Source organism: Scyliorhinus canicula, chromosome 21 (genome assembly GCF_902713615.1).
Source record: "Scyliorhinus canicula chromosome 21, sScyCan1.1, whole genome shotgun sequence".
In the NCBI taxonomy this organism is placed as follows: Eukaryota; Metazoa; Chordata; class Chondrichthyes; order Carcharhiniformes; family Scyliorhinidae; genus Scyliorhinus; species Scyliorhinus canicula.
The window spans coordinates 39,729,577-39,755,721 of NC_052166.1; the positions used below are offsets into that span (position 1 = coordinate 39,729,577).

At 45.3% G+C, this 26,145-nt stretch overlaps 1 protein-coding gene across 4 annotated transcripts in view; it reads left to right on the plus strand.

Moving 5' to 3' along the window:
• Window positions 1-26,145, plus strand: part of rgs3a (regulator of G protein signaling 3a) — a 325,379-nt gene that overhangs the window by 173,619 nt on the left and 125,615 nt on the right. For 3 of the 4 annotated variants that reach the window (XM_038781674.1, XM_038781675.1, XM_038781676.1), the window contains 2 exons: window positions 5,734-5,948; window positions 7,351-7,434. In XM_038781674.1, coding sequence (XP_038637602.1) covers window positions 5,734-5,948; window positions 7,351-7,434 — 299 coding nt within the window. Of the gene's footprint in view, window positions 1-5,733; window positions 5,949-7,223; window positions 7,266-7,350; window positions 7,435-26,145 lie in introns of those variants that run through there. The other variant, XM_038781677.1, reaches the window with a different exon arrangement.

Consider the following 26,145-nt stretch of genomic DNA (forward strand, 5'->3'; position numbering starts at 1 on the left):
CATCTTGTGTCACACTGTCTTTTCACAGTCCGAGTGACAAATGATTTTAACACTTCCCAACGAGAAGTAGATGAAGAAAAAAAAGTAAAGAGTTTTTTTAGAATGCCAAAAAATGTAACAACAACAGGTTGCACCTCACTTGCATGGACACAGGCCAAATTGAGGCTGTGGTTCTCGCAGTTCACAAACACAGCTTTTGCGTTAACTTCAAGAATTTTTTGTTGAACACCTCCTCTCACTCCAGCCATAACTGCTGCGTTATCATATGCTTGACCACGACAGTCATTCATGGAAATTTTGTCTTCTTCCAATTTTTCCTGAATTTTATTTACCAGGCTGACTGCATCTTTCTTGTTGACTTGAAAAAATCCCAGAAATGTCTCCTTTATTTCTACTTTTCTGTTTTCATCAATATGAACGTAACGCAGAATTTTAGAAACCTGATCTTCATGGGCAATATCTGGAGTTGAATCCAGCATTATGCTAAAATATTTTGCGTCCTTAATTTCGGAAATTATATTTTTCTTGACAGTTTCACCAAGAAGATTGATTATTTCGTTTTGAATTCTGTTGGACAAGTAGGTGACACTTTTTGGTTTCTCTTTCCCTCTCTGCAAGTGTTTTGCTAAGATGTCATCATATTTGGCCAAAAGTCTGATTGTTGCTAGAAAGTTTCCTGTATTTTCACTGACTGTCTCCCCTGGCTCTGATAACCCAGATAATCCTTCTCCTCGATGTCCACGATAGGCCAGATTCTGTTTTGCCAGAAAGGATATAACCTCGACAATCCGTTGTTATAGCTTTCCATCTTTTCTTTTCAGCAGACATTTGCTGTTGAAGTTCAGCATCTATCGTAGTTGAATGATGGAGTCGAACTACAAGGTTCAGGTATTCCCTCATGTGAGCTCTATGAGAAGGGCTTTTCTCATGGTCAGGTATTGTTGGATTTAATTTTCTCCAAGTGGAGAAACCGTCTTCCTTTCCAAAGTTTGACACAGACGACAAATGCTCCTTTGAAAACAAAAAGCAAACAAAACAGTAGCATGCTTTCCGATATGGAGAGTATAACAACCATTTTCTCTCCACAATTTCTCCGTTTGTGGAAACTTTATCAAACCACTGTTTGGAAAATGATCTCCCATCCTTCTCAGCAAATGGACCACTTTTATTCTGATATCTTTCAGGGCCATGTTGTAATATTGTCATCTTCAAATGATCTGGAATCAGTTTCTTCAAACAGCCAAAATCGCTTCTTTGCAAAAATATGCAAATATCTTCTTTATTTTCTTCACATGGATCATCATCCTGACAACGAGACTGAGGAGAGAGAGTATTATGTTCTGACCGAGCTGAATCCGTATCAGAAAATTCCTTCTCTGCACCCACATCATCTTTTACTTCTCCAGGTTCTCCTACTTCTTCTTTACTTCTTTTTATCCATGCATCTAATGCCCCTCTTTGATGGGACTCTTCTTCGACTTTGGCCCTCTTTTTTTTCCTGTTCTGTGCTCCACTCGGTTGTACACGAAATACTCGTAACATTTCATTTTCTATCTCAAAAACCGTAAGACGCATGAGAAAATGGGAAGAAAATGGTAAACAATCGGTCAGTTGCAGACGGATAAACCATATTTCATTTCTTTGTTCCTTCGTATCAAATTATTTCACACTGATTCTCCACTGATAATTTTGTGCAATTTATATCATAGACTTGCAAATTAGTGGTATCTGTATTCGAATATTAGCATGTTAAGGAATAAATGTCTCCTATTCCGAGATTAAATGCCATAGCAGTCCTCTGATCATCCAGGCTTCACTCTTACTACATCCCACGTAAATATTTCATTAAATATCGCCAAAAAACCTATAACAACCGTAGTTGCACCTGTTCTTGAGCTATTCACTGACCTGAGTAGGTAAAAGAACTAATCTAGATGCACAAAAAGCTGAAGAAAAGACGAGTTATGATTCGAGGAAACGAACAGCCACGTCTGCTTGTTGCTTTTTATGGTTGCACCACGTACATCATCCGCATGCGTGTGGGGAGATGGGGAGAAGGACCATTTTCTCTAGACAGAAAGGGTACACCATGTTAAAGGAATAAAGGGCTAACAACTGCCTCTGCAGTGTGGTGAGCCTCCAAAAATTGATTTATCACCGCTGAAATTTTAAAATTACTATCTTATTTCCTTCTCTGGGGCAGCACGGTGGCCTAGTGGTTAGCACAACCGCCTCACGGAACTGAGGTCCCAGGTTCGATCCCGGCTCTGGGTCAATGTCCGTGTGGAGTTTGCACATTCTCCCCATGTCTGCGTTGGTTTCGCCCCCACAACCCAAAAAATGTGCAGAGTAGGTGGAGTGGCCACGCTAAATTGCCCCTTAATTGAAAAAAATAATTGGGTAATCTAAATTTAAAAAAAAAAAATGTTTTTTCCTTCTCTGATTGGATGCCCCCATCCAATAGATGCCCGGGGCCAATGCACCGTCGGCCCCCCCTCTGCACGCCACTGGGTCAGGCAGCAGGCATGATCAGGCAACACAGAGTTTATCCATTGTGACATCTGTGCCTGATTTCCTATCGAAATTTGTGACCTGGCTTTCTTTAAACGTATGCTAAATCTATCTTTCTGTATACCATAAAAAATAGGAAAATATACCAGTGCTGTGAATCCGATCACTTGAACTAATGTAATTGAAAAATGTTTCTTGATGTGATCTCATGCTTTGGCTGTACGACCATGTTGGTGTTTCACTACTGTGCGCAAGGACATTTTGCAAAGTACCAAAGTGTTTTATAAGAGACGAGTGTGCAATTGGTAAGGCGTGTTGTTTGGAGTGGGCAGAGAAGTGTGGGAAGGCTTGATTTTTGATTAGATAAAATGTCTAACTTTCATATCGTCTGAAATCTATGTGCTTAACAACTTTTATCTCACATTGACTCATAGAATTGACTATCAACATATTATATCACATTAGTTAATATAATTTATTCAACCATATATCCCGAAAGTTGCCATATCGTGCAATTGAGGGGCAGGGGGTATAGCTCAGTGGTAGAGCATTTGACTGCAAATCTATGAGCACTGAAAACACATTGCTACAGCGTACAATCTATCTTGCTGATGTTGTGATTTTAACTAATTTTGAATACACATGATGTGTAAATGAATTCTAGTAATACATTGGGCGCGATTCAACTAATTGGGAACAAAGTCCCATAGTGAGGTGCGTTCAGCCGCATTTTTCCCAACGCTCATAGTGCCGGAAAACATCTGGCTATACAACGCAACTCGGGTACACTGAGGATCTCCAATCGGCGGAACTCCCCAGCGTATTGAAAGAACTGCTCCCGAAGCGACCCTTGACACCCCCTAGCCCAAACACACTATGGGAAGGTCCCTGGCCCAATTGTGCACGTGCACAAAATGCCAGTTAGCAGTGCCAACCTGGCACACTGGCAGTGCTCATGCCAGCTGGCACCAACAGGTGTCAGGGCATCACCCTGCCCAAAGAGCATGCAACTGGGGCTGTCCGATCCCCCAGGGAGGCCCCCATCGAGTGCCATTCTGTCTGGTTCCTGTTTGTGGAGACCAGTACCAAAACAGCCCTCTTGCTGAGTTTTCTGAGGTGAAGGGGATAGATCCCAAAGCCTCAGGTACCTTGGGAATTTGCACAAATTAGAATAAGACTAACTGTCTCGCTTTATTATGTAGATTTGCCAAAAAGTGATCCTGCCCACAATGGGCAGGATTTACATCGCCATGTCTCGCGAGATTGCGATAGATCTCGCGAGGCATTACGAGCCTAGTAGATCCCCGGAGCGGGGTCTCCCGGCTTTTATCGACCACACCGCGCTGCGGCGTGTTGACGTTCAGGCACAACATGGCAATTGGATCCCGCCCATTAGGTGAGCATGTCCTTCACATGTTTTTCTCCACCTCCAAGCCAGCAGACAAGCCCAAAGCTCTTCATCTAGGTTCCATCTAGATGTGGCAAGGCCTCCCCAACTCTTGGAAGCAAAGGAAAGGACATGTTGGAGGGTCTGAGATGGGTGTTTCCCCAATTAATTCATAAATGTGTATCAAAACATTGCTCTTTGACAAGGGTGAAGAGAGCCATGTGCAAGGAGCCTCATGCGAACACATTTTTGCTTGTGTACCCCACCCTCAAAACTCGGTCGGAAATCATGGCCTTGGCAGCATAGAAGACTAACCACATGAGTCCTTGTCAGCCATGAACATTCACTGGGAGGTTGATGATTTGGCGTCGTGAGTTGGCTGCCTTTACCAACCCCCTACCTTCCCTGACTCTAACTACAATCAATTGAAAATGGCACGAATAAACGGCAGCTCAACACCTTGCTGGGATCTCAGTGTTATGAGACCCATAAGTTGGGAACAAATCTGTTGCAATGTGGACTTCACAATAGAGAGAACATAAGTGAGCATCTTTGACATCCAGTTCTTCATAATTATTAAGTGTCCCTTTAGTCGTCCACTTCTCCGACTTCGAGGATTCACATGTCCAGGATTGTGTTGGCAAGAACTGCCTTGAGAAAATGGCACATGTAACTTCTCAGACCTTCTATCCTCCCCTGTCACCCACAAACTTCCACCCACCACCACAGACCCACGGAACGCCACCATTCCACTGCCTTTAACCTGCCCCCCCCCCCATTACCCTGGATCCAATAATGATCTACCTCCACGTGCCTTCCCTTCCTTCAGAGTCGACATCCGTTACCATCCCCAAGCCCACCCTGACCCTGCCCCTCTTGTTAACTGAGCCTTTTTCCCCCTCTGTCACCCACCTGATGGGACCTTCACCTACCAGACACTCACCCTGGACCTCCCACCCTACTGTATCTCATACTGTTCCAGACCACCACCAGTACCCCGTTCTCCCACTAGGACCTCATCGCCGACACCACTGACCATGCCTTCTAAGAGGCCTCCTGCCCTCCTTCTCCAGACACTCTCCCAATAAACCTGCCTCCCCTGTGCAGCTTGGGGAAGCTTGTGATACAAGCACCCAAAATCTCGCAGCACTACTTTTAAAAATGGGTGAAAGCAGCATCCACATAACTTGAGATGAAATGAAGCTTGCCAGGTGCATACCATAAGAAAGGGACCATTCTGATAATCCGCTGGTGGAGCACTAAATTTGGAGGGGAAATGATTCTGGTGAGTTGGAATTTTAATAAACATTCCTGAGATATAAATGTAGTTCCTGGCATAGATCAGTCAGGAACTCGATCTGCCTTTAACTTGCCATCAAAGTCGGGAAAACAAAATTGCAAACTAACTTCTTGCCGACAGGAAACAGATTTTTGCCTTAACCCCAAATTTTGTGCCCTGGCCCACCACAACTCCCACCGCCGGCAGGAATGGAAAATTCTGCTCTATATCTTTTTGAGCTGTCCGGGTTTTTGTGACAGAATTCTCAACTGTGAGCATAGAAGCGTATTTCCAATATAAACTATGATGAAAACATCCTTTGCTAATATTAACATTTAAAAGTTTATGCTTTTTTAACTCATTACAAATGTTTGATGAGTTGCCTAAGACACTGCATATATTTAAAAAGGTCTCTATTGCATAAAAGTATCATGCAGAACATTCTCAAATCGATGTTCTTCACATTGTAGCTTTGTATGGTATGATTTGCTTATTTCTGAAAACTTGTACCTTATTGTATGCAAACTTAAAGATGCTTGGTATTATTCTCTTGCAGCAAATGTAGGTCGAAGCAGAGTTCAAGGTGGCCCAGAGAGAAAACAGTCACTTATAGGATCTTCAACAGACATTTTGAAATCAACTGTACAAGCAGTGAAGAATTATGGAAATTACAGGAACTGCACAATTGTGCGATCTCATATTCCGCATGCAAACTATGGGACATGCATGACTCTGGCTCCTAAAATTTTGGTGTTTCCTCTCTTTGTTCAGGTGATATTATTGAATTGTAAATAATTTCAGACAAATTTTAAAGAAAAGTAAGGATTGAAATGAAATGGAAATCGCTTATTGTCACAAGTAGGCTTCAAATGAAGTTACTGTGAAAAGCCCCTCGTCGCCACATTTCGGTGCCTGTTCGGGGAGGCTGGTACGGGAATTGAACCCGTGCTGCTGGCCTGCCTTGGTCTGCTTTAAAAGCCAGCTATTTAGCCCTGTGCTAAACCAACCCCTGGATTATGGGCAGCACAGTGACTAGCACAGTTGTTTCACAGCTCTAGGTCCCAGGTTCGATTCCCGGCTTGGGTCACCGTCTGTGCGGAGTCTGCACGTTCTCCCCGTGTCTGCGTGGATTTCCTCCGGGTGCTCCGATTTCCTCCCACAGACCAAAGATGTTTGGGTTAGGTGGATTGGCCATGCCAAATTGCCCTTCGTGTCCTAAAGGGTTAGGTGAGGGTTACGGGGATAGGGTAGATACGTGAGCTTGAGTAAGGACCGGTGCGGACCCGATGGGCTGAATGGCCTCCTTCTGCACTGTAAATTCTATGATCTATGATACTTGGTTCGTTTACTGTATACTGGAAGGACTATGGTAATATTTTTGTATGAATTTAACACATTTTGCAGGGTAACCTTTCTTGAAAGTCTTAAACTACTAGGCCTTGCTTTACATTATGATGTAGGCCATGCCTGACATGTCACTAAGAAGGGAGATGAGCTTCTTGCTCTGACAGTCAGCCAGACCAGTAACACATCTAAACTTTTGGTGGGCCCAGGAAGAACACTTTGATTCTTCAGTCCCCACAATGGTAACATTTTAAAATGTCCTTGCCCATTTTTCTAAATGACCTCAACCAGTCACTTTAATTTAATGTGACAACCTTAATAGGACTCATATGCACAACGGAATATCTTTCTCTTTGCACTGAGTCCTTTTTGGCAAGCATGCAGCACTATATTAAATTGAAAGTCATATCGGTGCAAAGGGTTATTTTGGGAAGTACGCCCACACTCTGAGGTTAGCTGTACTGACTGCAATGGGCAACAGCTTTCTAACATCCTATTCTTTTGATATGCAAATTTTGATTCACAGTTAAGAATTTTGTAGCAAATGTCCGGACAGAGGAAATGCTTTCAGTACCTGTTCGGTTTGAACTTCAACTGAAATAGCTATGATAACCTCCAGAACCTTTTCTTCTCTGGACGAAACTTAGAGGTTTCTGGTGTTGTTTTTTAGAAAACTGTATTTTTCAAGTAACTGAAGCTACTTTAAAAAAAATAGCTATGGAGGTTGCAATTGCTGATATACTGGTAAGCGGTAACTTAAATTACCACACCAAATTAAAGTCCAATTTCTCAAATTGTTGCAACTAATTTACATCCTTATTGTTTGCAGCCCCTGGATTTGTGCAACCCAGCACGGACATTGGTCCTTTCAGAAAACGTACTTTTCCTTGACGATAGAAGGAGACCACTCAAAGTAAGTGTTTCTATTTTGTCATGCAGAAATCAAAAGTTGCATTCTTTTGTTTGTATATTCCATATTGCATAATTTATATAGTGTTGAAATTTCTCATCTGTAATTAGAATAACTGTGATCAAAGGGAAAAGCATGAACAGTTGGAAAGAAAGAAGAAACAACTAATGTTTCTAGAGCAATTTATTTTTAAGTCTTAGGCCATCTCAAAACATTTTGCAGCCAGTGAAATATTTTTGAAGTATTGTCCCTCTGGTAATGTAGACAAACATGAGAGCCAATTTGCAAATAACCCAGTCCCGCAAACAGTAATAATAATAATAATCTGTATTAGTGTCACAAGTAGATTTACATTAACACTGCAATGAAGTTACTGTGAAAATCCCCTCATTGCCGGCAGCGCCTGTTCAGGTACACAGAGGGAGAATTCAGAATGTCCACAAGATAACCGTCTTTGGTGGTGTTGGCCGAGGGCTAAGTGTTGGCTAGGCAAGTAGGAAAATTCTCATGCTCCTCTTCATAAAGTGCCATGGGATCCTTTCTGCTGAGGCCATGGTTTAATGTCGCATCTGAAAGATGACACCTGACAATGCAGCACTCCCTCAATAGTGTTCATGTCTCTCAAGTTCAGCTTAAACACCTAACCTTCTGACTCCGAGATAAACGTCTACCGTTAAACCAAGTCTGACACTAAAATAAATTATTTTCTAAGCATTGTTCTCCCTGCTTTGAAGCTACTGAATCATACATGGCTTTCGTTTCATGGACATTAAATTCCTTCCAGTATTTTATCTAAATGACCATTCTCCAAGCATCAGCCTAGACATGTCGTTGACATCCAAGATGAATCCTGTACTTGCTTGTTTTTTACACAGATACACTTTACAGCAAATAAATATTTGGAAACAGGTACTTTGGCTGATTTCCCCCTCCTCCCTCGAGCCCAAAATTGATGAAGCCCTCACTACCACCCCAGCTGAGATCAGCTTAGTCACAGACCATAAGACGTAGGAATAGAAGTAGGTCATTTGGCCCATTGAGTGTGCTCTGCAATTAAATTTACGTCCATCCATCAACCAAAAATTTTTCAGAAGCTGACCAACAGTTTCAAAAAAATGCAACAATCGTGAATATATAGGTCTGTGGCATACAAGTAGTCAGACTAAAAATGAAGTGCAGCATTGTCTCTTAAGTTGCAGATATCCAATGTTCCTTCACTTTTTGGAGAGCTGTTCTATCTCAAATTCACTGACAAGCAAATGTATGAGGAACCTTTGCATTACCACGGAAGTTGTAACCGAGCTGTAGTCTCAAACCTAAACAGGCAACTTCAGTTCAATTGGGATTAAATACAAAATCACATAAAAGCTACTTTACACCAAAATGTGTGGAAATGTGGGGCGCGATTCTCCGCACCCCACGCCGGGTGATAGAATCGCAGGAGGGCCGGGCGAATCACGCCACGCCACCCTGGCACCCCCCGCGATTCTCCCACCCCCCCCAAAAATGGTGTGTCGCGTTTTTTGACAGGCCGCTCGGAGAATCGCCGCTCACCGTTTCTCACGGCGACCGCCGATTCTCCGGCCCGAATGGGCCTAGTGGCCTGCCGAACCCGACCGGTTCACGCCGGCGCCAACCACACCTGGTCGCTGCTGGCGTGAACAGCGCGCGACCGCTGAGTGTGGGGACTGTGGCGGGCGGAGGGAGGATCGAGCACCACGGCCGTGCTCAGCAGATGTCTGGCCCGCGATCGGTGCCCACCGATCGTCGGGCCGGCGTCTCTAAAAGATGCACTCTTTTACCTCCGCTGCCCAGCAAGATCAAGCTGCCATGTCTTGCGGGGCAGCGGAGGGGAAGACGGCAACCGCGCATGCGCGGGTTGGCGCCGGCCAACCTGCGCATGCGTGGCTGGCGTCACTTCGGCGCTGCTGGCCGCCTCATTCCCGGCATGCCGCTTTGACGCAAGCGTCAAGGCCGGGCGCTCGGAATTCACGCCCCCCCCCTCCCCCGGGGGAATAGGAGGCGAGGAAAAACACTCCGGTTTTCACTCCGGCGTCGGCACAGAGGGCGCGATTCTCTGCAAATGCGGAGAGTCGTGAAGGCTGCCGTGAAACTGGCCGTGTTTCACGGCAGCCTCCGCGCCCCCTCCCGGGACCCGATTCTGCTCCCCGGTCGGGGCTAGCAGCGGGGCCCCGTGAACTTCGGCATCGCAGGCTTAGCGAACTTCGCTAAGCCCGCGCGCCAAGGTTAACGGCGGTTGACGCAAACGATGACGTCAGCCGCACATGCGCGGATTGGACGGCTCCAATCCGCGCATGCGCGGATGACGTCATCACACCTATGCGTGAAACCTGCGCCGGCCGTTATGCCCCTCAGCCGCCCCGCGGACTGATCCAGCGGGACGGCTGAGGAACAAGGAGTGCGCGGGGTTCGGACCCGCTGCCCGCGATCGGTGCCCACCGATCGCGGGCCCATGCCACCCTTGGCACGGCCGTGTTGCGGCCGTGCCAATTGGTGGCATGGTTCTCCAGAACGGCACTTTGCGGCCGTTTTCACGAACTGTGAGTGCAGGTGTGTTGGAGTTCGTGAAAACGGCCGTAAAGGCCTGGGAAATCGGCCCATCGGCTAGGGGAGAATCGCTGCTCGCCGTAAAAAACGGCAAGCAGCGATTCGTGTCGTGGGGCGGCCGTGGGGGGGAGAATAGCGGGAGGTCGGGAAAAATGTCGGGAAGGCCCTCCCGCTATTCTCCGACCTGTCGTGGGGGGCAGAGAATCTCGCCCTTAGTCTCCCGTTGGGAGAATCGCGCCCGTGTGCTTTCTCCAAAAAGACGCACATGCAAATTCAACTGGTGTCTAAAAATGAGGAGGAATACTTACATGGGAAGTAAGCGTATTATAGGATTTGTATAAAAGAATTTATACAATAGAACTGAGACTGCTTTTTAAAAAAAGGGGTGCCACATATTTGATGGGCCAAGCAATGTAGCCCTCTTATGTTCCAACAATTTTCCTATTTTGTTTCCAAAACCTGGCTTATAAATAAACATGAAGAAATTCTCAAGTTAAAGTAGGAATGTGTTTCACTCTTCTTAACTCAAAAATGACACTGTATTTTATCTCAAAAGGAAACCTTTCAACATATGCGGAAGGATACTGAGATAATTTTGAAAATAATCTCACGATCACGCCTTATCATGACTTCTCTCCTATTATATTAATGGCTTTGTTAAAAATTTACATTTTGTTTCTGCAGAAAGCTCACATAAGCTCCCATAATTGGAGGATTGTGAAAACTAAAAGACTGAACTGATGATTGGGATTTGCTTAACTCAAACAATCTTATCTGTAGAATTACACAAAGTTCTAACAGAATAAATCCTATATGTTAGTTACTCTATATTTTCATTCAATATGCACAAAATAGATGGGTCAGAATATTATATTCCCGATGATAGGTTTGCAGGTGGGGTTGCCCTGTAAAATTCCTTTGGCTAATCTTTCCACTGGGCTCCCTCCCACCTCGACTTCTCTGCAAATGTACATTGTGAAGGGAGAGTCCAACCTGCTCCAATTGAGGCCATTAAATGGTTAATTAATGGGCCCGTAAGGGCTGTATCCTGTCCAGCCTCAGTTTTCAGGCTGATGGAAGGAGTTCAGGGATGGAGGGGTGGGAAAGGGAGAAGGCCTGAGAAGTGACCTTGCTCAGGCTTGGGGCAGGAGGTAGTTGGAAGGGGGAGGGGGAGGGGGGTGGCACCCCCAGCAACAATCTCCTTTTAACACTGGGTGCCACCCTACATAAGGTCTGGCCTTTGAGGATGGTTCTCCATCTTCCCCTCCACCAAGCCTCTTCACCAGCAATCTCAATCCCCCTCCTCACTGCTCTAAAACCCCCACACGTATCTGGGGCGCAATTCTCCCCTACCCGGCAGGGCGAGGGGTCCCGGCGTAGCGGAGTGGCGCCAACCACTCCGGCGTCAGGCCTCCCCAAAGGTGCGGAATTCTCCGCACCTTTAGGGGCTAGGCCCGCGCCGGAGTGGCTCCCGCTACGTCAATTGGCGCCAAAACCGGCGCCAGCGGCCTTAGGTGCCCGCCGGCCGGCGTCGGGGCTGGCCGAAAGGCCTTCGCTGGTCGGCGTGCGTCCGCGCATGCGCCGGGGCGTCAGCAGCCACTGACGTCACCACTGGCGCATGCGCGGTAGGGGGGTCTCTTCCGCCTCTGCCATGGTGGAGGCCGTGGCGGCAGCGGAAGAAAAAGAGTGCCCCCACGGCACTGACCCGCCTGGTGGGCCCCGATCGCGGGCCAGCCCACTGTGGGGCACCCCCCGGGATCCGATCGCCCCGCGCCCGACCCCGGGGACTCGCTCGCGCCGGCAATCCCGCCAGCACAGAGGTGGTTTAAACCACGTCGGCGGGATTGGCCTGTCAGCAGCGGGACTTGGGCCCATCACAGGCCGAATAATCGCCGCGGGGGACCCGCCGGGCACGCCGACCGGCGGGGCGTGATTCCCGCTCCCGACGTTTCCCGGGTGGCGGGGAATTCCGGCCACGGCGGGTTGGGGTTTACGCCGGCCCCAGGCGATTCCCCGACCCTGCGGGGGGTCGGAGAATTCCGCCCCTGGTCTTGGACTCCTGGGACTCTTGCTGTCCTAGTCTTGTCCACTGCTGCGTCTGGCGCTGCTGGGACGAGAAAATTGCCCACCTGAGGTGGAACTTCCTCTCATGAGGGCTGGAAGTCCAGTCAATTAATGTTTGTTTGAGTTTTAAATGGCTACGGAGCAGCCAGTGTTGCGGGGATGTGTTCTCTGCTGACTCCTCGGATGTCAAGGAAGGCAAACACCACCATGCTAAAATCCTGGCCCGAGGTTCCATTAATCTCAATGTGGAAATTTGACATTTGCAGTAGATACTGTGCATATTTTAGAATAATTAGATGCAAATATTGCATGCCTGTGAATGTTTTAATGAGGATTAGTTCATTGCCCTGGAGCTAATGTTGACACATCAATGTATTATTAGCAGGATTTTAACTCTGTAAGTGAATGGATTTTAAGTAACTTAAAATCTCAACCATTATGTTGATATTTAACCCAATAATAATGTTGAGCTCAGCTTTGTGTGAGCTAAGAAATCTCAGTTTTCTCAATTTTTCTTTTTTAGCACTAGGGACTATCTTTAAAGATAAAAGTTTAAATGGTACGGAAAATAATTTTCACCAGACAGATACAGTAATGCATCAGTAGGCTTTGCCAACCAATTTACCAGAACAATTTTTGTTATACCACTATTTATGAACTTTTCCAGCTTTGGTGTTTTTATCTACCAAATGTGATCAGGCAGTATGTATGCATTTTGCAAACTAAATGGTTATGAATATGTGAATTGGTAGCAGTCCATCAGCGAACAGTTGTTCACAAAATGCGAGCAGTTGACTTAGTTGCACATTGCCCTCTCGCAAAAATCTAAACAAGTGGCCACATTTTACTTAAAGAAGAAGGAGTTAGTGTTGGCACAGATGATGAAATATCTTCAAAACAAGATTTTCTGAAATAATAAGCACAAGGAAATGCCAGCCATTGTCATGGTTAAATATGGTTCAGATTATGAAGTGAGTGGAGTTATACTCTTTCCTTAGGAAAGTGGAGCTATATTATCAAAGCATTATCCTCTTACAGGCTGTACTTATGTTTATAACTGTTCATGAGAGATTAAATGAATGGCACGATAGGAAAATGGTACAGGTAAGGTAGAAGGAATGGACTGAACTGACTGGCCTTTTCTGTTTCCTCTCTGCATGCCCAAATTCCCGCCAAGATTTGCTACCTTTCGGACCTTTTTGTTTAGTCAGTGTTCATATTGTGATTATATTATACAATATGCTTAGCCCAGAGATCTTTTGAAGCAAATGGATGCTACACCTTTCTTATCTAAACTGGATTGCCTGATGGTACAGTTATCTACTCCTGTCAATGCAAAATCTAAAACTTGTAAAAATTTCAAAGGACAAAATAAAACAATTACCCATTTTTTGGGAGGAGAAATTAATTTATAGCATAATTCTGCTATGAAAATTGCTAAGATAATGGTTGTTAAAAAATGTACATCCATTATTATATTCCAGAAAGCCAGTTGGGAAGTGTGTACCTGGAACCAATCTTCTTTAACTTTTGTAAGACTTTATTTACATTTGCAAATCACAAGGATTAACCTTCTAACCCCACAACCACACAATTGTAGTCAGTGTGTATTTATAGGGACACAAGTGAATCCATGCCGATTGCCTACAACTAAACATAAGTCAAATAACTAGCACGAGTCATATAACTAAGATGGTAGAGAGGTCTTTAAAATAATAGTGAGGGGTGAAGGATCAGGTGAGGGAAAAATGCTAAATTGAAGAGAGGACAAGGCCAAAGAGCAAGGTAGCAACAGAGGAATTGGTAATCTGAGTGTGGCAACAAGGGACAGAGTGTGCAAATCTAAGAGTGCAGATCAGGCTAGTAATTGCAAAAATAATAAAAAGACAAATAAAGGCATTCCACCTGAATCACACAGCATTGACAACAAGATAGATAAATTGATGACTCAAGTGGAAGTAAACAGTTATGGTCTAATTGGCAACAAGGAGATATGGCTGCAGGGTGATCAAAACTATATATTAAATGTTCAAAGGTATTCAACATTTAGGAAGGAAGGGCAAAAAGCAAAAGGAGGTGGGGTAGCGCTGTTAGTAAAGGATGAGATCAGTGCATTAATGAGGGGGTAAATCGAAAGATCAAGACGTAGAATCAGTTGGTGTGGAGCTGAGAAACAGCCAAGGGGCAGCAAATATTGGCAGGAGTTGTTTATTGGCCAACAAACAGGAGTGGTAATGTAAAGTAAAAATTAATAAAATCATTGTAATGGAGCTTCTAGGAAGAATGAACATAATATGATGGCATATTAGATTAAGTGTGAAAGTGATGTAGTTCAATCCGAAATTAGGGTCTTAATTCTAAACAAACAAAACCAGGAAGGTATGAGGGGGAAATAGGGTGTGGTAGATTAGGGAACGACATTAAAAGGTATGACAGTAGGCAGGTAATGGCATTTAAAGAATGAATGGTGATTTACAGCAAATTTACCATCCTTTGAGGCACAAAAACCCAACGGGTTAATCAATCATGACTAACAAGAGAAATTAAAGTAAAAGCAAAATACTGTGGATGCTGGAGATCTGTTATAAAAACATAACTTGCCAGAAATCTGCAGCAGGTCTGGCAACATCTGTGGAGAGAAAAACAGAGATAACATTTCAAGTCCAATATGAGTCTAATCCAAGTCCAAGCTCCAGGGTCCCAGGTTCGATTCCCGGTTTGGGTCACTGTCTGTGTGGAGTCTGCACGTTCTCCCCTGGTCTGCGTGGGTTTCCTCCGGGTGTTCCGGTTTCCTCCAACATTCCAAAGATATTAGGGTGGATTGGCCATGATAAATTGCCCTTAGTGTCCTAAAGGGTTAGGTGGGGTTACTGGGTTACAGAGATAGACTTGAGTAGGGTGCTCTTTCCAAGAGCCAGTGCAGACTTGATGGGCCGCATGGCCTCCTTCTGCACTGTAATATTTTTTTAAATTTAGAGTATCCAATTCATTTTTTCCAATTAAGGGTTAATTTAGCGTGGCCAATTCATCTACCCTTCACATCATTTGGGTGGTGGGGGCGAAATCCACGCAAACACGGGGAGAATGCGCAAACTTCACACGGACAGTGACCTAGAACTGGGATCGAACCTCCTATCTCGGCGCCGTGAGGCAACCATGCTCACCACTTGCACCACCGTGTTGCCCTTGCGCTGTAAATTCTATGATTCTATGATGACTTTTTGGGGGGAACTGGGGAGAGACAGAAATGTGAAATGTTTTATGCTATTAAAATAGGTGGGGAGCCAAGTGAAGCAGAATGGGAAGGTCAGGGAGAGGTTAGAGGGCGAGGTAAATCAAATGTCATCAAAAACAAAGAGAGTGGGAATGGTATTAGTACAAGTAGGAGAGAAGTTAAAATTGTTTTAGCTCAAAGGAAGAGGCTTATAAAGTTTTCAAAGAAAGTAGTCAACCTGACGATTGGGGCTATTTTAGAACTCAACAAAGAACGGCTAATGAACTAAGAGAAAATAGAATCTGAAGGTAAACTAGCAAAACACATAAAAATAGATTCTATTGGTATGTAAAGCAGAAAAGATTAGCAAAGGCAAATGTGGGCCTACTCCAGGCAGAGACAGGAAACTTTATAATGGGAAATATGGAAATGGCAGAGAAACTAAACAAATACTCTGTGCCTGCCTTCACGGAGGGAGATTTAAAAAAAAAAACAAGAATAAGAGAGTACTAAGGAACTTGTGAAAATGAGGAACTGAAAGGAATTATTTTTTTAAATTTAGCATACCCAATTATTTTTTTTCAATTAAGAGCCAATTTAGCGTGACCAATCCGCCTAACCTGCACATCTTTGAGTTGTGGGGTGAAACCCACGTAGACATGGGAGAATGTGCAAACTCCACACAGACAGAAAGCAGCTGTACTGCTGTTCTCTCTGCCATGAAAAGACTGCCTCTTGATCATTTGATGAATTCAGAATTATAAATGTTCTGAGGAGTGACTTTAACCTGATGTGTTTCTGTTAAAGGTTATGTTTTTTGTAAGTGTTCTGAATGTTAAAAGGACAGTGTACGCATTACTTAGTGTTGTATTCTTTGGGGGTTGTATTTGAATTAATGGTTGCTAAGATGTCCACTGTTTGTTTTAAAAAGGTTAACTTGAGTTAATAGAATAAACATTGTTTTGCTTTAAAAAATACTTTTCCATTTCTGCTGTGCCACACCTGTAGAGTGGGCCGTCTGCTCCCCATACCATAATCTAGTAAACGTGTGGGTCAGGTGAACTCCATGATACACTTTGGGGTTCTCTACACCCTGGCCCATAACAATTTTCAGAAGGCTTTTCATCAGGCCCAACATAGGATGTTAGTAAGCAAAATTAACAAAAGATTAGGGCAATCTACTGCATGAATTGAGAATTGGGGCGGGATTCTCCGACCCCCACCGGGTTGGAGAATTGCCTGGGGCCGGCGTCAATCCCGCCCCTGCCGTGTCGCAAATTCTCCGCCACCCGGGATTCGGCGGGGGCGGGAATCGCACTGCGCCAGTCGGCGGGCCCCCCCTGTGGCGATTCTCTGGCCCGCGATGGGCCGAAGTCCCGCCGCTGACAAGCCTCTCTAGCCGGCGTGGATTAAACCACCTACCTTACCGGCGGGATTGGTGGCGCGGGCGGGCGCTGGGGTCCTGGGGGAAGGGCGCAGGGTGATCTGACCCCGGGGGGTGCCCCCGTGGTGGCCTGGCCCGCGATCGGGGCCCACCAATCGGCGGGCGGGCCTGTGCCGTGGGGGCACTCTTTATTTTCCGCCTTCGCCATGGTCTTCACCATGGCGGAGGCAGAAGAGATCCCCTCCCCTGCGCATGCGCCGGGATGACGTCAGCAGCCGCTGACACTCCGGCGCATGCGCGGACTTACGCCGGCCGACGAAGTCCTTTTGGCCCCGGTTGGCGTGGCGCCAAAGGCCGTTCGCGCCAGCCGGCGGAGCGGGAATCACTCCGGCGCGGGCCTAGCCCCTCAATGTGAGGGCTTGGCCCCTAAAGGTGTGGAGACTTCCGCACCTTTGGGGCGGCCTGATGCCGGAGTGGTTCACACCTCTCCAACACGCCAGGACCCCCGCCCCACCGGTAGGGGAGAATCCCAGCCTTGGTTAATGGACAGAAAAGAGGTCCGTATTTTTCCTGCCTCTGTATGGTCGCAAGGACGCCACGTGAATTTCCTGGAATGTTTCAACTTCCGATAGACAATTCCACAGCTTCCCAGGACCATTGAATGAAGTGTCCAGCTATAAGTTAAAGTCAGAGATTTTGGAGGTTATTGGGAGGTGGTGACATTGTGGTCTTGTCACAGGACTAATAATCCAGATACCCAGGCTAATGCTCTAGGCACCTGGCTTTGAATCCCACCACAGCAGATGGTGGAATTTGAATTCCATCTGGAATTAAAAGTCTAATGATGACTTTGAAAACATTGTTGAGTGTTGTAAAAGCCCATCTCGTTCATGAATGTCCTCAGGGAAGGAAATCTGCCATCCTTACCTGGTCTGACCGACATGTGACTCCACATCTGCAGTAATTTGGTTGACTGTTAAATGCCTTCTGAAATGTCCTAGCAAGCCACTCAGTTGTATCAAACTGCTAAGAAGTCAATAAAAAGGTTGAAACCGGACAGGCCAGCCAACATAAATCTAGACACTGGAAATGACAACAGCAAACCCCACACTGCAAAGTTTTCTTTACTAATATCTTGGAGCTTGTGCCAAAATTGTGAGAGCTATCTTACAAGACTAGCCAAGCAACATAGACATAGGCATACTCACAGAATCATACCTTACAGATAATATCTCAGACACCAACATCACCATGCCTTGGTATGTTCTGTCCCACTGGCAGAACGGATCCATCAGCGGTGGTGGCACAATGGCATACAGGGCGCTTCCCTGGGAGGCCTCAATATCGATACCGGCCCCCATCAAGTCTCATGGCATCAGTTCAAACATGGGCAAGGAATCTCCTGCTGATTGCAATGTACTGGGGTCCTCCATGCCCCTTGCTCTACAAGCCTCCCTTCAACTGATGTATCAGTACTCCTCCATGTTAAACACTAGTTAGAGGAAGCAAGTGAGGGTGGCAAGGGAACAAAAAGTGGGGGGACTTCAATGTTCATCACCAAGATTGGCTCGCTGGTACCATGGCAGAGCAGGTTGGCTGAGTCCTAAAGGACATAGCTACTAGACTGGGTCTGTGACAGTGGTGAGGGAACCAACAAGAGGTAAAACCAGACTGCTGCAGGTACGTGTGTCCATGATAGTATCGGTAGGAGTGACCACCACACAGTCCAGGTGGAGACAAAGTCCCATCTTCAGATTGAGGATACCCTCCATTGTGTTGTGTAGCATTACCACTGTGTTAAATGGGATAGATTTCGAACAGATCTAGCAACTCAAGACTAGACATCCATGAGACGCTGTAGGCAGCAGCAGAATATTTAACCACAATCTGTAACCTAATGCCCTGGCATATACCCTAGAGTCTAGGGCCTAGACTACCATTTCCCCCAACCCTCGTTCAATGAAGAGTGCAGAAGGGCATGCCAGGAACAGCACCAGGCATACCTAAAAATTAGGTGTCAACCTGATGAAGCTACAACACAGGACCACTTGCATGTCATACAGCATAATCAGCAAGTGATAGAGTGAGCTCAGCGATTCCACAACTATCGGATCAGATCTAAGCTCTGCAGTCCTGCCACATCCTGTCATGAATGGTAGTGGACAGTTAAACCACTCATTGGGGGAGGAGGCTCCACAAATGCCCCCAGCACATTCGTGCAAAAAATAAGGCTGAAGCATTCGTGACAGTCTTCAGCTAGACATGCCAAGTGGATGGTCCACCTCATCCTTCTCCTCACAGATGTCAGTCTTCAGCTAATTCGATTCACTCCACATGATATCAAAAGTGGCTGACATGACAATCATCTGGGGAGATTCTGTGGAGACATCTATTAACGTAGACGCCATTCTGAACCCCAAGTACATTTACCCGCAGCGACCTTGTGGTGAACCACTGTGCACTTGTATTAGGGGATGTACGGTAGGACCTGCACTACAGGTTCGCCGGTAGCCCCTGCCGGCTAGCTCTGCCCACAAGGAGCCGTATAAATATGCGTGTCCTCCTCCTGATCAGCCATTTCGCCAGCTGCAGTAGGAGGCCACGCATCTGACTAATAGAGCCACAGTTGTACCAATCTGAGTCTTTCGTGCAATTGATCGTGCATCACACCTTCTGTGCTTAAAGTGTACTTTGTGTTAATGAGACCATTGTAGGTTAAATTGTATTTTGTAATCCATGTTAATCCTGAAACCAGTGCATAATTGTTACACTAAGGGGGAAGTAAAGGATTATTGCATAATCAATGTTACATGTTTAATAAATTATTGTCTTTACTAATTAGCAATCCTGTGACTATGTTCCTCTACGTTTTATAAAAGGAAAGTAAATGTTAGCCAGCGTTCCATTCTGGAATCTTCCTGTCCAGTTAAAACATCAACTGGGATCGTAACATGGGTCAGAATCCTGGAATTCCCTCCCTAAAAGCACGAAACCGCCATCACATGGACTGCAGCGCATCAAGAAGGCAGCTTACCACCATCTTCTCAAGGGCAGTAGGGATGGGCAATAAATGCCGGCATAGCCAGCGACACACACATCCTATAAATGAATTTAAAGAAGGGTTCTAACATAAGTACGTGATAGTTACCCAGGAACTAATTAGATATCTAACTCGGCATTAAACGGTGGCACAGTGGCTAGCACTACTGTCTCACATCACCAGGGACCTGGGTTTGATTCCGGCCTTAGCTGCCTGTGTGGAGTTTGCACATTCTCTCCGTATCTGCATGGGTTTCCCCTGAATGCTCTGGTTTCCTCCCACAGCCCAAAGATGTGTAGGTTAGCTGGGGTTGCAGAGATGGTATGGGGGAGTGGGCCTAGGTAGGGTGCTCCTTTGGAGGGCTGCTGCAGACTCGAAGGGCCAAATTGTCTCCTTCTGCACTGTATGGATTCTTTGAAGTCATGGGTATCTGTACAACTGACCCCACACTGCCCACTGCGACAAACTTCCCAACCCGTCGACCACTCCACCTACGTTCCAACTCCCCCCACCGACTCTCCGACTTCCCAAGACCCGACCTGACCTGACCTCAACACCTTACCCACTCCACTGCCCTATCTATCCTAACACCCTGCCACCTTCTACCCTCCCCACTTAACTCACTCAAACTAATTTACAAAATATGGCAGCTCATGCTATAAAAGGCAGACATGTCTCGGCTTTCCCCCGACGACCCTGCACCACAAGTAAGTCACTGAAAGCTAACATGCAGGCACAGAAAGCAATTAGGCAGGCAAATGAAATGTTTGCCTTCATTGTAAGAGGATTTGAATACAGTGGGGGAAAAAAGTCTCACTGCAATTTTATAAAACCTTGGTCTGACCGTATCTTGAGTACTGTGACTGGTATGGAAAGTAGGAACATTGGGGAGATTGTGGCAGCAACGCAGTTGTGGCAAAGTGGATGGACATTTGCTGTACATCTAGCTTTGTTACACCTGTCTGACTGACTAATCCTGGCACGAAATGCCTGAAATGGAAAGAGTTATATTCAACAGCAAAAACATCTCTAGACAAGCATGCATTAAAAAAAAATCTTGTAGCTAAACTTTTAATTTTGCATTTATTTGTAAGATTGAAGCACATACCATGCATCTGCATGGCGTCTAACTCATGCAGTACAACTGTTTTGTAAGGACATTACCAATAGAAATGATCAATGAGCTAAGAGGCCCATGGTCCTCTAAGTCAGAGTAAAATTTTCTTTGATGTAAAATACGTGGCTGAATTTTCAAACCCTTCCCGACGGCGGGATCTTCCAGTCTAGTCGATGGCAACCCCTGTGGTGGGTTCCCTGGTGGTGCAACTGGCGAACAACGCAAAACGCTGTAGATATTGCGTGTCATCGATACCTGCAGGCAACAAGATCCCAGCACCAGCCAGTGGCAGGCAGCCTCCACTGCTGGAAAACATGCGAGGGGCGGGTGGGTGGTAGTGGTGGAAAATTCTGCCCTTGGTGTCTACATGGACTTTGAGTATGATTTTGTCCTGTGTGGGTTTCGAAAGAACTTAAAATAATTTGTGTTAATTAGATCAAGCCTGTGAAGTGTGGGTCTCACAGCTTTGTCACTGAGAAATGCTTCTGAGCTTGCTGTGAATGTAAGGGAGAAGACAGGAAATACATGTGAAATTCAGTCTCACCTGCTTTTGCAGGACGTCCAGCGTTAAATCTAGCAATACTGCTGAAGCCACTGTAATACTTAGCAGCCCTTGCGGTTTTGAGAGACTTTAAGCTGTAAAAGGTTATCGATGTGAAGTGGGTGTAAACTACAAAAAAAGACCACAGCTCAAAATGTGTACCGGATGAATGTTGGATGGCCTATATCCAAATCATATGCTGCATCAAGATGTGTTTTCTGAAGAAAGAATTAAGTGAATGAGGAAGGTGATGGAAAGCTGCAAATGGACAAATTCTTGTCAGTATTCTTATTGGTGGAAGAGGAAAAGAGAGACCATTTTTGTATTTTATCACACAAGTGTTGCACGACTTGAATTTGATGGATAACAGTATCATGTGGCCAATGACATAAAGTCAAAGTTGATGCCTTATGATGGTTCTTTCTTCATTTTACAACCGTACTTTGTCCATTCTTCTGATAATTCCTTTAAAAGTTTACTTACTTTTAAAGAAACATAACTGTTTTGCGATAACTCCGGCTTGGAAATGGTGTAGGTAAATCCCACTTTTACACAATGGGCCAGGACAGAGTTCATTCCGTGAAAAAGCATTTTCCTTCAAACTGGTATTGCGTTTTTATTTCCAAATGTCTCTATGTGGCTCTGTACCGATTTTTAAAAACACTGGATAAATGGAGGTTGATGTTTTTGATTTTTGTACCGACCTTTGCCGTATCATTAAATTTACCTGATTCAGTGTGGCTAATTTAAGCAGTTATCACCAATCCAGGTCTTGAAATATTCCAGGCCTGCTAAGTAGCTGTAAATTGTCACAGTGACGCTCTTAAACTGCTGTACCAGTCCCGCTGACTTCAGAGTCTCTCACAACTCAGTGCAACCCAGCATTAATATGGACTCTCTGTACCAGCAATAACTCTCTAAATCGCCCCACTATAGAAAGGAGATGGACAACCATAATCCAGCAAAGTCTGTAAAACCGGCATTTCCGATAAGTTGAAAGTAAAAACGGGATTTACCTATACATGTTCCCCTTCCCACAAATTTATTCATACTTGTTAATCCCATTTACTATAGAATTGCAATTATTCATGCTTGTTCCTAATTATATGTTAATATTTACAGAAGAATCTTTTTTCCTTCAATCCTCTGTTCTTATGTTACTAGCAAGGTCATCAGTCGATCTGCTAGTTCAAAGCTCCCTATGCATATGGCTCCTTTCTAACCACTGCAGCCACAAGGAATGTTATTTCAAAGTCTGGAGAAGTGCACTTCTACCTCCAGTAACTTTATCATTGTTCTCTGGAGCACCAGTCTTAGCAAGTTAACACTGAACCTGCCTGTATAGGTGAATGAAATGAAATTTTAGTGCTCTTGATTATCAATTCACCACCAGATGAATCGTGGCCATGAAGATGGATAATTGAGGCACGTTTTTGGCCAAGAGCAAGGATTGTTTTCAGTGTCATGGCCAATATTCATATGTTAACTAATACCATCAAAGGAGATTAGCTTGTTTTTCATGTCTTTTGTCAAATCTTGGACCTTGCTGTGTACAAAATAGCTGCCTAGTTTGCTTACATAGCAAAGGTAATTATACTTCAAAAAGAAATTCATCAGCTGCAAAGATCTCGTAAAGACATGGGTGGTAAAATGTGGCCCATGCATTTCAGTTGAATTTCTGCCATTATCTGCTGTGGTCATGAAATAGATCCTAGGACGTAGGATCAGAATTGGACCACTCGGCCCATCGTACTGTGTTCAGTTTTGTCTCCTTACCTGAGAAAGGGCTTACTGGCGCTGGAGGGTGTACAGAGGAGATTCACTAGGTTAATCCCAGAGTTGAAGGGGTTGGATTGCGAGGAGAGTTTGAGGAGACTGGGACTGTACTCGTTGGAATTTAGAAGGATTTGGGGGGATCTTATAGAAACATATAAAATTCTGAGGGAAATAGATAGGATAGATGTGGGGAGGTTGTTTCCGCTGACGGGTGAAAGCAGAATTAGGGCGCATAGCCGCAAAATAAGGGGAAGTAGATTTAGGACTGAGCTTAGGAGGAACTTCTTCACCCAAAGGGTTGTAAATCTATGGAATTCCCTGCTCAGTGAAGCAGTTGAGGCTCCTTCATAAAATGTTTTCAAGATAAAGATAGATAGTTTTTGAAGAATAAAGGAATAAAGAGTTTTGGTGTTCAGCGGGAAATTGGAGCTGAGTCCACAAAAGATCAGCCATGATCTCATTGAATGGCAGAGCAGTCTCGAAGGGCCAGATAGCCTACTCCTGCTCCTAGTTCTTATGTTCTTATATTTTTCTCATCCCCATTCTCCTGCCTTCTCTCCATAACCCCTGATCCCCTTATCAATCAAGAACCTATCTATCTCTGTCTTAAAGACACTCAGTGATTTTGTCTCCACAGCCTTCTGCGGCAAAGCGTTCCACAGATTCACCACCTTCTGGCTGAAGAAATTCCTCCTAATCTTTGTTTTAAAGGATAGTCCCTTTAGTCTGAGATTGTGTCCTCTGGTTCTAGTTTTTCCGACAAGTGGAAACATCCTCTCCACGTCCACTCTATCAAGGTCTCGCAGTATTCTGTAAGTTTCAATAAGATCCCCCCTCATCCTTCAGAGTCCTCAACCATTCCTCATACGATAAGCTCTTCATTCCAAGGATCATTTTTGTGAACCTCCTCTGGACCCTTTCCAAGGCCAGCACTTCCTTCCTTAGATACATTCCTTTAGCTTCATTTTAAATCTCAATTTATACAAGTGGTGTGAATCTTATATTTTTGAAATTCTTCGAAGTTATTCAGCTACAGAGAAAATTACTTCAGTAGACTTCTTTGAATCTATTCATCTGAAACTTGTCCTATTTTAGGTATTCATTTAATCAGATTATTTATGTTATTTGAAATGCTGAGCACAGCGTTGCACCCTGCGTGGATCTGGGCGCAGTGGTTAAATAGCAGGAAGGTTTTCTGTCTAACCGGCCCGCTCCCGTTGGTGAGTTCCAGATTTCGCCCAAATCTAGCGAGCTTGTCATTAACCCTCATTTGCATTAATTTCCAACTCATTAGAGAGATTGAAGTCAAATATAACAGCCTCCTGGCAATTAACCAACTCCCCAGTAAGCAATTACACAGGTGCCATTTAGTACTCCTTTTTAATAATGTGAAGCCGCTGGTGCAATGGCTACAGGGGGGGAACTAAGGAAGCGAGTACCCATCTCCATTTCTGGGTGTGCATCTCAAGGGCACTGGAGTTGCTGTGCCAGTCTTCGAGGGGTTGGCAGACCCCTCGGGGAGTTGGACTTGGTCGCCGGGGGGGGGGCGGGGGGCTGGTGTACCAGGTCGTGGTCCCGTGGGGGGGGAGGGAGAGGGTGGTAAGGTGCTTTTCGTCTGTGAGGCCTTCAAGCCATTTTAAATATTGTGGATACCCATAACAGGGGCAATTACAGCTGCTGGCTGTCTGTCCGACCAAACATTTCCGGGACAGAGCACTGCTCTTGGTTATATATATAGGTCACTTTAACTCCCTTTGACTGTGAGCAGCCTCTAGCTTCACAGCTAAATATTATTGCTAATAAAGAATTGGCCTTAGTTGTGAGAGAACAGCAGGTTGTGTTTCCTGCTGCTCCTGCAAATACCACCTGGGAGGTAGATGCCTGGAGGTTGCTGTTGCTGTTTCCTTCCTTTTCGGTAGCCGAAAAGAAAGTACAACTTTTTCTAAGATCCCTGGATCCTGAAACACGGTGCTCTGGGGGGGAGCATGAGTACTGAAGGCAACCCGGTTTGAAGTAAGAAGACGCTGCAGGACGTGGTGTGCGCCATTGTTTGAAATGGGACAACTGTTAACACCATTGCAGAAATGCTTTTGCAGATTGCTGATGCTTTTGTTGCTGGTGTGGTGAGTGTGGCATGTAGGTGATACATCACCACGGGTCAAACAAGCTGAAAGTCAAAGACATTCAACTGCTCTTCGAGCGTCAGTGGAATATGTGTATGCCAAGATTTGGTTCTGGTCAGATTGGGCCGTGTGGTCAGCGAGAGGGAAGGATTATTTTGCTGACATGAACAACTCACTTGAGACAGGTCACCTGGGTGACTGCCACTGCCTCCCAGGTGGTATTTGTGGCCCTGCTGCTGGCTTTCCGACCCCTCACGGAAACAGGATGCCCGACTCTCATTAATAGCGTCAAGAGGCCTGTCCAGGACGGCATGCCCAAAATGAGGAGCAGGCCTGTCTGCTGCCATTCTTGTGTGTTGACTGGGTGTGAGTAGTGGGGTAGCTTTTAAAAGCAGCTCCCCCTTAGCGGCAAGAAACTGAGGCGTGAGTCTGGCGATTCAGATGGCAAGACAGCCAGTGATAGCGAGAGGCTCATGGGGGGAGGGCTCATTTTTTGGCACTAAGTGCCGTTAAATAATGGCTGCGATCTCACCAACGCGGCCGTCGGGAAAACCCTGCCAGTTGCGCCCAAATTGATACTTGGAAATGTTTCCATTAAATCACGCTCTACATGTCTAAACTGCTACTTTTGAACGGCCATTAATCTATTTGTTCAAAAAGGCTACCTTCTGTGGATGACACAAAAACAAAGGCTATGGAACCAATTTATGGAGTCTCCTCATATTGGGTATACCTGGCAATCAGGAAATGCTTCACTTAACATCTTACCAGCCAAATAATGTGCAGATATTACTTGAATTGAAAGAATTATGTCCCCCTTTCAAGTTATTGCCGTATAAATCAATTGCAAGTGATCTCATCCAGATTATAGAGCCCAGATTAAATAT